The sequence below is a fragment of the Cebus imitator genome, unplaced genomic scaffold (assembly GCF_001604975.1).
Source record: "Cebus imitator isolate Cc_AM_T3 unplaced genomic scaffold, Cebus_imitator-1.0 Scaffold272, whole genome shotgun sequence".
Lineage (NCBI taxonomy): Eukaryota > Metazoa > Chordata > Mammalia > Primates > Cebidae > Cebus > Cebus imitator.
The window spans coordinates 13,146-28,014 of record NW_016107587.1 but is presented as its reverse complement, the minus strand read 5'-3'; the positions used below and the strand labels follow the sequence as shown (position 1 = coordinate 28,014).

Here is a 14,869-nt window from a genome sequence, read left to right as displayed (position 1 = left end):
AAAGGAACAAAGAAACAGAAATGTAAGGGTTTACAGAAGCCAGTAATAAAATGCTACACTTAATCCAAATTTATCATAATTACATTAATGGTAATATACTAAACATTCCAATTATAAGGTAGACATTGTCAAAATAGATAATAAAGCAAGACACAGCTATATGCTACCTACAAGTGATATACTTGATATATAAAGATACAAATACATTGAAAGTAAGTCAATGAAAAATACCTACAATGTAAATAAAATATAAATAGGCTGTAGTGGCTATTTTGAGATCAGATTAAATAGATTTCAAAGTGTTACAAAACATAAAAACAGTCATGTCTTAGTTAAAAAGTGGCTAATTTGTCAAGAAAACCTAACAATGATAAATGTATGTGCATCTAGTGCCAAGGTTCAACATACATGAGGCAAAAATAACAGACCAAAAAAGGAGAAATACACAATTCCACCGATCACCTTAGGGGGTTTTAACATCTTTGTGTACTTGGTGAAGCAACTAGAAAAACAACTAGTAAATACATAGATCCAAACAACACATCAGTCACCTTCAGGTAGTTGATATTTATAGAACATTAAACCAAACAAAGGCTAAGCATTCTTTTCAAATGCACATGAGATGTTTACTACTATAGATAATATGTGGGTACATAAAACAAGTCTTAATACATTTAAAAGTTTTGAATTCATCCCATATACGTTCTCTAGCCACCACGGTCAAATTAAAAATCAATAACCACAAGACATCTAGGAAAATATTAAATATTTTAAAATTAAACACACTTCTAAATAACCCACAGGTCAAAGAAGAAGTCACAACATAAACTAGAAAATATTTAAACTGAGTGCAAAATAAAACATACCAGATTTTATATAATGCAGTTAAAACTCTCCTAAGAAGAAAAATTAGCCTTACTTGCTTACTTTAGAAGATGAGAAAGATCTAAAATTAATGATAATGTTTCAATGTTAAGAAACTGGCAGCCGGGCATGGTGGCTCACGCCTGTAGCCCCAGTACTTTGGGAGGCCGAGGCAGGTGGATCACTTGAGGTCAGGAGTTCAAGACCAGCCTGGCCAATATGGTGAAACCCTATCTCTACTAAAAAATACAAAAATTAGCCAGACATAATGGCAGGCACCTGTAATACCAGCTACACAGGAGGCTGAGGCACAAGAATCGATTGAACCCAGGAGGTGAAGATTGCAGTGAGCCGAGATCACACCACTGCACTCCAGCCTGTTGACAAGGTGATACTTGGTCTTCTCAAGAAAAGAAAAAGAAAAAAAAAAAANAAAAAGAAAAAAAAAAAAAAGAAACTAGAAAAATGATTAAATTAAACCAAAAATGAGAAGGAAGAAAACTAAAAAATGATAATAATGGAAATGGTGAAAATGGGGGATAAATTCACAAAAGAAAAAATTTGAAAAGCCAAAAGTTATTTTCTACCTAAGTGTCCATAGACAGATGAATGGATACAGAAAATAAGATGTGTGAGTGTATATATGTGTATATACATATACATGTATATGAATATTACTCATTGATAAAAAGAAAAAGAACCTGCCATTTACAACAACAATGGATGAACCTGGAGGACATTGTAAGTGAAATAAACTAGACATAGAAACAGAAATACTGCATGATTTTACTTATATGTGGAATCTTAAAAAGTCAAGCTTATAGAAGCAAAGGGTAGAACAGTGGTTTCCAGGAGCTGGGGGATGGAGAAAATGAGAGATGTTGGTCAAAGCTTAAAACTTTCAGTTTTAAGATGAATTAACTCCGGAGATACAGTATGAGGACTATAGTTAATAATACCATATTTTTTACTTGAAATGTGACAAGAGAACAGATTTGTGATATCCTCACCACACATACACATACACACACATGCAAATGATAACAATGGATGGTGACAGATGTGTTAATTAACTTGACTGTGGTAATCATTATACAATGTATACGTGTATCGAATCATCACGTTGTACACCTTGAATACATACATTTATTTTTCAGTTAAATATTTTTAAAAGCCCAAGGTTTTCCTTTGAAAGGATTAACAAAAGTGATAGACCTACTGTTAGTCTGATCAAGAAAAAGAGAATACATATTAACAATATAAGAAAGAAGGATTATTACTACAAATACTAAAAGAAAGATAAGGGAATATTATAAACTTATGTGTGCCAATTAATTTAGCACTTAGACGAAATGAACAAATCTTTAAAAATACAAGTTAAAAAAATTAATACTAGAAAAAATAGAATATGTAAATGATTATATATATGTATATATAATAAGTTTTATTTTTTAAATCAAAAGACTTACCACAATGAAAATTTCAGGCCTATGTTATCAGACATTCTAGAAAACAACCACCAATCTTATATAGGTTATTTCAGAAAAGAAAAGAGGGAGCACTTCTCAAACAATTTTAGGAGTCTAAGTTTAACTCATATAACAAAATCATACAAAGATATTACAAAAAAGAGAGAAAAATCATAGATTAATATTCCTCATATACACAAACAGAAACATCTTTACAAAGCAAATAAAAAATAATGTATGTAAAAGATAGCTAATAATCAAGTGAAGTTTATCTCAGGAAGGCAAATATTCGCTTACCATTCAAAATTAATCAATGTGATTTAACATACTAATGGAGTAAAGGAGAAAATTATTTAATTATTTTGCTAGATATACTTTAATTTTTTTTAAAAAATATAATAAACAGGATTAAACACAGACTAGAAAAAAGTGAAAAAGGAAATCATAAACAGGAAAATTAATTCTTCACAGGAATAGAAAAAAATGCTAAATTTGTATGAAAGCACAAGAGACCCAGAATAGCCAAAGCAATACTGTGCAAAATAAGAAAGCTAGAGACATCACACTTCCTGACTTCGAAATATACCGCAAAACTATAGTAACCAAATCAGCATTGCACTGGCATAAAAACAGACACAGAGACCAATGGAACCGATTAGGGAACCCAGATATAAATCCACACAATTACAACCAACTCATCCTCAACAAAAGGTGCAGGAATATACAATGGGAAAAGGACACTCTTTTCAATAAATGGTGCTGGGGAAACCGTACAGCCATCAGCACAAGAATGAAACTAAACCCCTACCTCTCACCATATACAAAAATCAAGTGAAAATGAAAGGTTTAAGTTTAAGATTGGAAACTCTGAAACTATTATTAAAAAGGCATTGAGGAAATGAACTAGGACATTGGTCTTATCAAATATATTTTGTGTAAGACCTCAAAAGCACAGTTGACAAAAGTAAAAATCGAAAAAAAAATGGGACTATATTAAACTGAAAAGCTCTGTATAGCAAGGGAAACAAAAAAGTGAAGAGACTACTCACAGAATGGGAGAAAGTGTTTGCAAACTACCCATCTGACAAAGGATTAATAACCAGAAAGTATAGAAGGAGCTCAAACAACTCTCTCTCTCTCTTCTCTCTCTCTATAGAGAGAATGACACACATACATATATATGTGTATATACGTATATACACATACATATATATGTGAAAAAATGCCCAACATCACTAATCAGAGAAATGCACATTAAAACCACAATGAGATATCATCTCACACCAGTTAAAATGTCTTTTATTAAAAAGTCAGGGAATAACAAACGCTGGTGAAGATGTGGAGAAAGAGAAGCCTTCATTCACTGTTGGTAGAAATGTAAATCAGTACACCACTATGGAAAACAGTGCGGAGGTTCCTCAAAATCCTAAAACTAGGAGTACTATATGATTCAGTGATTCCACTGCTGAGTATATATCCAAAAGAAAGGAAAGCAATATATCGAAAAGATATCTACATTCCCATGTTTATTGCAGCCCTATTTGCATTAGGCCAAATGTGGAATCAACCTAAATGTCCATCAGTGGATGAATGGGTAAAGAAAATGGAGTATATAGATACAATAGAATATTATTCAGCCATAAAAGAGAATAAAATCTCGTCATCTGTACCAACATGGATGGAACTGGAGGTCATTATGTTAAATAAAATAAACCGGCTACATAAGACAAATATTGCTTGTTCCCACTGACATGTGAAAGCTAAAATGGTGGATCTCATGAAGATAAAGAGTAAATTGGTGGTTACCAGAGGCCAAGAAAGGGAGTGTGGAGGGGGGATAAAGAAAAGTTCATTAATGGGTACAAATATACAGTTAGATTCAATAAATAATACCATGTTTGACGTATCAGTGGGGTGACTATAGCTAATAGTAATCTGTTGCACATTTTCAAATAACTAGAGGAGAATAATTCATGTTTCTAGAATAAAGAAAAGATAAATATTTAAGGTGATGGATATCACCAATTACTCTAGATTTGATTTTTACAAATTATGTGAATGTATCAAATTATCACATGTACTCCCCAAATTTGCATACGTATTATGTATTAATACAAATACATTATAAAAATATGAAAGCTGATAGTAGCAGAACAGAAGGTACATATGGAAGTTAGAGATGAAGAAATGCAAAAATTAAGAGACATGAAGGACAGAATGAAAAGTCCAATACTTGTCTGATAGTAATTCTAAAAGAAGAGAATAATGATAATTCATTGACAATAAATAAAGATGGAGAACTGTTTGATGAAAGTCATGAATTCTTAGATCGAAGAAGTATAACAAGTCCTAAGCCAGATGAACAAAAATATACCCTCTCCTAAACAAATTATGTTGAATCTGAAAAAAAAAAAAAAACCTCAAGACAAAGATAATATCCTAAATATAAGCAGAAGGGAGAAAAACAGAATATCTGCAAACAATTAAACTCTGTGTATTTTAAAAACAATACATCCTCAAAGTCAATGAGATAAATTTGTCACTAGAAAATTATAACTAGAATTAAACTAGAATTCTAAACCAAAGTTAGAATATTTTTCAAAACAGAGGGTGAATTAAAAATAGAACTATAAAAAGTTTACATTTGTAAAACAATTAATAAAAATTGAACTTCAGCAAAAAGAAAATGGAACTAAGTCCCTGAGGGAGAAAAAACAAGTACAATAAAAAAGCAAAAGGAGGCAAAGAATTGGTAAAATATCATTGAAAATTAAAATAAATAGTAACCATTAAAGATAATAATGATCATAACAATAATTAGTTAATTAATTTTGATAAAATCAGTGGAAGATAGAGGAAAATATCTCATAACTAATCTCCTTATGTCCTATTAGAAGACAGGACAATACGTTTTTAAAATGTTTTAATTACATTTTGCTAAAACTGAATATTTGCTGATGTTTCCAATTCAAGAGCTTTCTCTTAAATTCTTCCTTTCCATTAACTTTCATATACATTTTGTGAATTTTAATTTAATGAGTATGACAATAAAACAATGTAAATTCCTTAAGCAGAAGAGGAAAAGTAGGGAAGCGTTGAATCTGGTTAATCTAAGAGATGCTTGAAAGAAGAAATAGGAAGAAAGAGGAACCCAAAAGAAAACATGACGACTAGAAAACAATAGCAATTTCCATTTATATTTGGTCTCTTTAAACTTATTTTTCATGCCCTCTAGGTTGAAGGTGAACCACTTGTTCAACCAAACAAGAAATGTAATGCAAAGGACTCATTTTACAAATCCTCTACACAAAAGTAAGCATTTTTCCCAATGGAATTTTGATTTTGGAATATATTTCTTTTTCCTTCGTGACACATTCTCTTTATGTCTACAATAATGGATCTTATAAGTGACCCAGAGAACATCAAACACAGACATTTACTTACACTGGTAGCTAAAATAAACATTCAAGGAAGAGTCTTAAGGCACATCTATGCTTGACAGAATAAAACCAAACAGAAAGTGAATAGTCATAGAGGGGAAGGGGTGTTAAGAGTACAGCATCCCAGAAAGCCAAGACAGAGAAAGCCTACGGGGGGGGAATTCATTAAGTTAGCCGACAAATACATTGAGTACCTATTATGAATCTACATCTTAGACTATGAGCTACGTCAGTGAGTAGGCAAGGATCTCTGCTCTCAGTAGCTCTCAGTATAAAGGTATAAATTGGTCTGTTCTCATGCTGCTAATAAAGACATACCTGAGACTGGGCAATTTATAAAGGAAAGAGGTTTAACTGACACAGTTCCACATGGCTGAGAAGGCATGGCAGAAGGTAAGGAGGAGCAAAGTCACATATTACATGGTGGCAGGAAGAAACTGTGCAGAGGAACTCCCATTTATGAAACCATTAGATCTTGTGAGACTTATTCACTACCATGAGAACCGTACACGGGAAACTGTCCCCATGATTCAATTATCTCCACCTGGCTCCACCCTAGATAGGTGAGGATTATTACAATTCAAGGTGAGATTTGGATAGAGACACAGCCAAACCATATCAAAAGGGAAACAGACAATAATAAACAAGCACACTAAGAAGGTAAATAGACCGTATCTTAGAAAGTGACAGATAAGTCTGAAAAAAGAAAGCGAAGGTAGAACAGGATGACAAAATCAGGAGTCCCACATGTACAGGGTAGCAAGCATCAGTAATAAGCAGGAGGTGTGGGAGGCCTTTCCAGATGCTGAAGGGTGTGCAGAAATTGGAAAGAGTTGAGAGAGCAGCCATGCAGAGACTTGGAGTGACTCTCTTCCCAGAAGAGGGAATAGAGAGCAAAAGCCACAGGTCAGAAGTGTGCTTAAGATGTTAAGGAAGAACAAAAGGCCAGGGGGTCTGGAGCAGGGTAACAGTAGGATAAGAGGAGGGAGTAGCAAAAGAATAGGTCAGAGAAGTGCTAGGAACCAGATCTTGTGGGACACTTTAAGCAATTGTAATAACCAGGACTGTCACTATGAGTGATGTGATGCTTTAGCAGAGAAGTGGCAAGATCAGACTTACATATCAAGGTAATAATCATGGTGGCTGCTGTGGTCAAGCAGATTTTGCAGGGGAGAGAAGATGGAACACCAGTTAGGGGGTTATTGTCATCTAGGACAGAGATAACGGTAACTTGCGGGAGAGCGCTGGCAGAAAAATTTGTAAACAATGGTTGAGCTGCAGATTTATTTAGAATGTAACGCCAACACAATTTTCTGATTGTGATGAATGTGGGAAAAGAGAGGAGTCAAAAATGAGTCTAAGGCTTTGGCCTGTGCAGCTGGGTGTACTGACACTGCCATTTCTTAACAAGGTGAAGGCAGTGGAAAAGTCAGTTTCACATATGTTGAATATGAAGATGTTCATTAGACATCCAAGTGGATAGGTCAAGTAGGCAGTGTGATGTATGGATTTGAAGTTTGAGGCGGAGGTCTGGGCTAGAGAAATAAACCTGGGTGCCGTGGCTTATAGAAAGGTATGTAAAGCCATGGTACTGAATGAGAACACTAAAAGAGAAGCGTAGACAGAGAGGCAAAGGGCACTGAGTCCTGGCATCTCCCTAGAAAAAAAAGAGTGGAAACCAGCAATCAAAACTGAGAAGGAGCAACCAGTAAGGTATGAGGAGGATGAAGAGGGCCTAGGTTCTGGAAGGCAGATTGAGGATGTGTTGAGGAAAGAGTAATGAACACCTATTCATATCATGCTAGGTGAAGTAGGATGAGGCCCGAGAATGGGTGATGGGACTGACGAGTGGATTCAGAGTTCAGCAGAGTGATAGACTGAAGGCCAAAACACATGGCATGACACAGAGAAATGGATGAAGAGGGAAAGAGAGACAGCAAACAGAATAAAGAAATGGCAATACCTGTGGACCTCAAAGTACTTCATGTCTGCCCACTCTTCTTAGTTTGCATATTTTGAACACTTCAGACAGGCTTCACATTTCAACTTCATTTTTTTTCATTCAGATTGAAAGTATACCCATGACCGAATATCGTATCATAAAACACATGTATGAATGCCTGCTATCCCAGGGGTGTTATGAAAACATTTAAAAACATGATATGAAGTTGGGTTTCAAAGTATTAGAACAATATGAAGAAAACACCTTGTTCATTGGCCGTCTTGAAATCCAACTCTAAGGCTCAAAACATACCTGCTTGCCGAACATGGGATTTTGGCATCCTCCATTCTCTTTCATCTCAATTGCTAAATGGCCCCTAAATTCTTCTCTGACTTTTGGGTTTATTTCCCATTGTATTCTTATCTTGATTTTTATTTTAAAAATCCTAGTGATCATCTCAGAAACAGTTAATATTTTGATTAAGGTCATGATACTTCACTCAAAATGGAAACGTTTTATTATAAAACAAAATATCAAATCATAGTATTAAGTAGTTTCTCTTTAAAAATATAAAAGTGCCCTTATGGAAAAATTTTATTGCCCTCATGGAAAATTCCATAAAATATTTATGAAATATATCAGAGGCTCAAACAGTAAGGTAACTTTCAAACTTTCATTGTACTCACAGATTAATTTCTTATATACAATGCTAGTCAGATACGTTAGGAAATATTTATGACTTTGCTATGATTTGAAATATCTTATTATATTTAGTAATTTTATGACACTAATTTTAAGATGAGTAAGTTCAAAATGTATTCACACGCAACAAAAACACTACGGACTTATCACTGATCTATTTAACTTTTCCGATATTATGTTCTTTAATTTTCACAGCATTCCTGTGCGGCACAGACAATTTTTGTATCTATCCTTGTTCACTCTTGTATCATAAACACCTAGCACAGAACTTGAAATATTGTCATCTCTGACCAAATGTGTGTTGAGGAAGTGAGGATCACTGGTAATTTTTTTTAAAATGACATTCACAGACAGTGGGATTTTTTGTAAGGATATGCCTTGCCCATAGAATGGAAAGGTCAACTTAAGCACTATGTGTGGATAGGGCAGGAGAAGTTCTGGGGATTCATCTATCTTGTCAGAATATAGGCTTTAGAGTGAGGGTTGTATGTTTTTCACTCAGGATCAAATTGGAATTGATTTCACTGTGTCTGTCATATATGTCTGTGAAAAAGAACAACTTTCGAAACTCCAAAGATTCCCATATTTGTGTGTACGTGTGTGTGTTTGTATGTGTGCGTGCGTGTGTATACAAAAACTGCATTTCATAGGATGGCTGAAACACTTCAGCCATGCTAAAAAACTTGTACAATTTGGCTACATTCGTGTGGAATAGTGGGAATATTGCTGACTCTTAGGAGATAGATGATCTGGACTTGAGTCCTGACTTTGACCATCAATAACTGATCTTAAGCAAGAAAAATCAGTTTTCTAAGCCAGAGTTTATTTGTAAATTAATGATATTCTCTGAAGGTCAAGTGAACACTTTTTGTAAACTGTAAGATGTGTATACATTTTCTGCTTCTGTGTGACAGACTGCAGAATTTGTTATCTGGCAATCCTGTAGGTCAGAAGTCTAGGCATGTCCCAACTGGGTTTACTATTTAGGGTTTCCTAAAGCTAGAATCAAGGTGTCAGCTGAGACTGAGTTCTCATCTTTCAAGATCATTCAGGTTGTTGACAGAATTCCGTTCATTGTGGCTTTAGGACTAATATTTGCTTTTCAAGGGCAAAGAATATGTGTTGCTGTTTTGTATCCCTTTTTAGGCCTGGCTTGCTTAGGTTAGTCCTATTCAGGATAATTCCACCTTTTCATTAACACAAATTCAACCGATTAGGGACCTTACCTACATATGCCAATCTCTTGGGGCATATAAAATCACATAACACAAGCGTGCTACCTCATCATACTCACTTGCTCTGCCCACTGTCCAGGGGAGGTGATTATATATTATATGAACACCAACGGGCAGGGATCTTTGGGGTCATCTTTAAATTCTTCTTATCATACCATAATATTATTATGAACATTACAAATTGAATATGTTTTTCATAAGATGTTCCTATTTAATAACTTCATAGAGCTTATGAAGATGTTCCTTGGGATAAAATGCTACCACGAAAACTTGATCCAGAAGAAACAACTTTGGAAAAAGCTGCTGACCCCATCTCACAATGTTTTACTCTGAAAAGATACGAAAGGGTGCCAGCAATAACTCAGGTTGGCACTCTTCTCTGAGCAATAATGTGTTTCTCATTGTTACTAAAATAAAAAGTCAAAATAATACTCATTTTATTGTTAAGAGTACATAAAGAATTTATGTAAGATAAGTAAATATGTGTATATACATATATATGGAGTTGAAATTTCCATAGTCATACAAGTTGATGACTGCAAATCCTTTGATATTTTCAATATTTAAAACTTTTATTATTCAAAGACTACCTCTTTCTCAAAAGTCATTTGCAATGACTGTGTTTATTTTTGAAATTGCAAGAGAATGAGTAAATAAGGAAGAAGACAGAAATAATCTTACCAGATAAGCTGTGCTGAGGATGGTTCTTGGCATAGGATCTAGAACTTAGCTCTGTACTTTTCACGGCAAAAAGAAAAGATCCATAGATTGCTATCTGATGTTATTATCTCTTATTATGTGACAAAACAAAGCATACCAACTTGTCAGTAGTGACACCCATTCTTTTCATTTCCGAGTATCAAGAAGAATTTATCACATGAATGATCAAATCTATACCACAGCCAGAGAACTTTTCCTAGTAAGTGAATCTGTTTGTGTTACTCCACTGATTAAACCCATCTTTTTATTAAAAAAAAAAAAAAATCCATACTCCTTGACATGACACAGACCCAATTCTCCATTATTTGCCCATGGCTCCCTCCTTAGCTTCATCCCTGCCCTGTTCTCTTCTTCTTACTGTTACATGTTATCACCCAAACATCACCCCACACTGTACTCTGTCCTATTTCTGCTGAGCTTCTCCCAAGTCCTCAAGGTCTGCGATGCTCTTTTCCAGGTTGTGTGCTTTGCAAAGAGTGTTCCATTGCCTTCATCACTCTCCCTATTTATGCCAGGTGAATCTCAAGAATTCTTCAGATTTCATCGTAGCCCTCACTTTTGACCTTCCAACACTGGGTTAGATGTCTCAGCTCTGTGCTTGCAAAGTAATTTCTACTTCCATTGATTCCCTTATCCTTTTGTGCCACTTTTTCCAGCATAGGATTCTGGTTAAGCCCTTGGGCTATTTCTCATAATGAAGTTTTTGAGTACATAAAATCCATAGGATTAAAAAGAAAATCAATTATATTGAAATACAGATATTAAGAGATATATATCTATATTAAGATAGGCCCCAAGAGGTCCATTGATGATAGGTTAAGAAGCCCATATTTTCTTGTGAAATTTATTCCTCTTTTACAGAGAAAAATGATAATAAAAGAGGGAAAACATGACTTTAATATAAAGACTCAAACCTGAGATTTTCACATAGAAAAAGTGAATTAAAAGAAAAATATGTCTAGGCACAGTAGCTCACGCCTGTAAATCCCACACTTTGGGAGGCCGAAGCGGGTGGATCACGAGGTCAGGAGATCAAGACCATCCTAGCCAACATGATAAAACCCTGTTTCTACTAAAAATACAAAACAAAAAAATATATATTAGTTGGGTGTGGTGGCACACGCCTGTGGTCCCAGCTACTCAGGATGCCGAAGTAGGAGAACTGCTTGAACCCGAGAGGTGGAGGTTGCAGTGAGTTGAGATGGGGCCACTGCACTCCAACCTGGTGACAGAGTGAGACTCCATCTAATATATATATATATATATCAAAAAATATATATAATATATATATAATTCTACCTTTTTATATATTTTTGAAATATATATACACATGTATTTTTGAAATATATATATTTCAAATATATATAATATATATACACATATTTTTGAAATTTATATATATTTTTTCAAAGCTCAGGATCTAGGCTGGCTTGGAAGTGGGAGACTGGCCTGGGTTTGCACAGGGTAGGCTACAGTAGATCCAAGTCAGAACACTAGCTAAGGATGAAAACTAAAATCAGACCTTTCACATGGGTTTCAATTTGAAACAGGTGGATAATGAGAGAGATTCCAGCTATGAGAAAACAAATTGAAATTGGAATTTCAATTTGAGCAGGTCAAAGACCATGAGTGGCTCCAGATCAAACCCATGAAGTGCTAGGGAAGCTTGGAGAGTGCATTTCCTAGAGAGCCTGGGACATGGCGATGATGTGGAATGTCAAGAGCATGGGAGCTTATCCACCAGAAATTATAAGGTGCTCATTAACTGTCATTTATTTGATTATTATTTTTAGGTGGTTGGTGACCTCTGGGACAGATTTCAAACCAGATCTTTCTTGGCACCAGTCAAACCAATTAATTTGTAAGTTTTATCTCCTAAAATTCTCACACTGGATTTCTCACTACCATGTATTATAATTAAGAAGCCGATGCTGTAGTCCATGAGTTAGATGGGGTGGGTGAGGGACATGTTCTCTGATAAAGAGCATCCCAGGAACCCCCTGACTCACATCCTTAGGGCTGGGAAGATGACCCGAATCCCAGGGCAGTTGCCCAGTGTGCCTGCTTCCTTTACTTTCTCTTCACCCTCCTTAACATTTAGAATATTGGAGGCACCACAACCATTTTGGAAACCTGAGTACAGTGGCTCACGCCGTAATCCGAACACTTTGGGAAGCCAAAGTGGTAGAATTACTTGAGCCCAGGGGTTAGAGACCACGCTAGGTGGTCTATAATTGAAATTGAGTTATAATTTCTCTTTTGTAGACATGGTGAGACATCATCTCTACAAAAAAATAATAATAATTAGCCAAGCGGGATGGTGGTGCACCTGTAGTCCCAGCTACTTGGGAGGCTGAGGCAGGAGGATCCCTTGTGCCCAGGAGTTCCAGGCAGCACTGAGCCATAACTGCAGCACTGCATTTCAGCCTGAGTGACAGAGCAAGATCCTACGTTAAAAAAATAAATAAATATGCTGGGCATGGTGTCTCACAACTGTAATCCCAGTACTTTGGTAGGCTGAGGCAGGCAGATCACCTGAGGTCAGTTCAAGACCAGCCTGGTGAAATCCCGTCTCTACTAAAAATATAAAAATAAGCTGGGCATGGCAGTGGGCGCTTATAATCCCAGCTTCTCGGGAGGCTGAGACAGGAGAATCGCTTGGACCCAGAAGGCAGAGGTTGCAGTAAGCTGAGATTGTACCACTGCACTCCAGCCTGGGTGACAAGTGAGACTCCATCTCAAAAAATAATAATAAAAAATAAATAATTAAAATAAAATAATATAAAATTGGAAGCACTTTACAAACAATTTGATATAAACAATTATAATGTCCCTAAAATCCATGGACTTTATATAAAATAGATCATAAATTATTTTCTATCAATTTTTGTATCATATGGTTACTTTGTTTTCTATTAATGTTAGAAACTATGGCTTTATTATGATTACTTCTTTACATGTAATTTTCATATTTAGTCTAAAAAAACTTGGTGTTTCTGCCTTTGAAAACATCACAATATTGTCTGTTCATTTTTGTTCTTAACACAACCCACAACCCAGGTTATCATCTTTGTTTTTATTTTGTATTCATTTTTGAATATTTTATATAAACAAAAATATATAAACAAAAATAAGATATAGTCTGTGTATCTGCTTCCCAACTTTAGAAATAAAATATTACTTACACAATGAAAAATTTCTATGTAATTTTTCCTAAGGACATCTATCTTCCTTGGGGAGCATGACTAGTATTCTGGATTTGACATTTCACATTTTCATGCATTCTTATAATTTTTAAAATCATACCACTATGGTTCCTAAAGATATTAACAAGATAATAAGATGATAATATCAAAAGATTTTTTAAAAACAAAGAAGCACAAGGAAAATTTGGGAGGTGTTGGATATGTCTGTTACCTCGATTGTGGGGATGGTATCATGGGTATTTGCATTATGTCCAAACTCATCAAATTGTACATGTTAAATATGTACACTTCTTTGTATATCAATTATGCTGCAATAAAGCTGTTTTTAAAAGATTAAAAAAAAACATATGTGTTATTGTTAACCAATATATGTAATTGTGTTCGTTTATAAACCCAGTATAAGTGGTATCATACATATATTTATGCAACTTTAGATTTTTGTTCAGTATTGTCTTTGCAAGATTCATACCTGTTGACATCTGTGTCTCTAGGAGTTCACTTTCATTGCTGTAGAGTCTTCCATTGAATAGATGTACTAAAAATTATTCATCCATTCTCATAATTATTTTCTGATTTTTATTATAGTTGGTACAATGTCCACATACCTTCACACACCTAAGTGTAAAAATATTTCTGAGTTTTGTATACTCATATTTATGTCTAGAATTGTTGTGTCATGTGGTGTGTACTTCTTTGCTTTTTAGATGTTGCTATGTTCTTCTCCAAATGAGTTTTACCAATGGAATCTCCCATTAGAAGTGCTTGGGTTCCCATTACTGTACATCATAGCCAGTGTTTAGAACTTTTAGATTAAAAAAAAAAATCGGGTCTATGAATATCAAATTGCACTTCATTATAATTTTAGTTTACATTTACCTGATTACTAACGATCATTTTTTGCAAGTTTATGACATGTTTGAATTTTCACATCTGTAACTTGCCTGCTCATATATTTTGTTCCTTTTGCTGTTGGGTTGTCTTTTACTTATTGATTGTCACAACTTTTCTGTTTAATATTCTGGGTAAAAATCCTTTCTCGGTACTATGTATCAAAGTAGCCCCATCTAGTCTGTGACTTTTCTATTTTAAGACTTTTCTTTCTATTTTTGCTTATCTGAAGTTTTGAATTTTAATGTAGCTAAATTCATCAATATTTTTCTTCAAGTTTTTTTTTTTTTGAATTTTTTAATGAGCATTTTCCTGCCTTGAAATAATAAAGATATCCTCCTTTAATACTTTTTATAACGTTTTTTCTAAAATATTCAAAGTTTTGTTTTTCACATTTATTATT

General features: G+C 34.6%; 1 protein-coding gene across 1 annotated transcript in view; it reads left to right on the top strand.

The window, feature by feature from the left end:
- The window catches only part of SPATA48 (spermatogenesis associated 48), a gene marked incomplete at its 3' end in the record, with an annotated part of 41,003 nt that overhangs the window by 21,901 nt on the left and 4,233 nt on the right, over positions 1–14,869 (top strand). Inside the window, exons 3-5 of the mRNA XM_017500862.2 lie at positions 5,569–5,645; positions 9,879–10,017; positions 12,166–12,233. Coding sequence (XP_017356351.1) covers positions 5,569–5,645; positions 9,879–10,017; positions 12,166–12,233 — 284 coding nt within the window. The remainder of the gene's footprint in view (positions 1–5,568; positions 5,646–9,878; positions 10,018–12,165; positions 12,234–14,869) is intronic.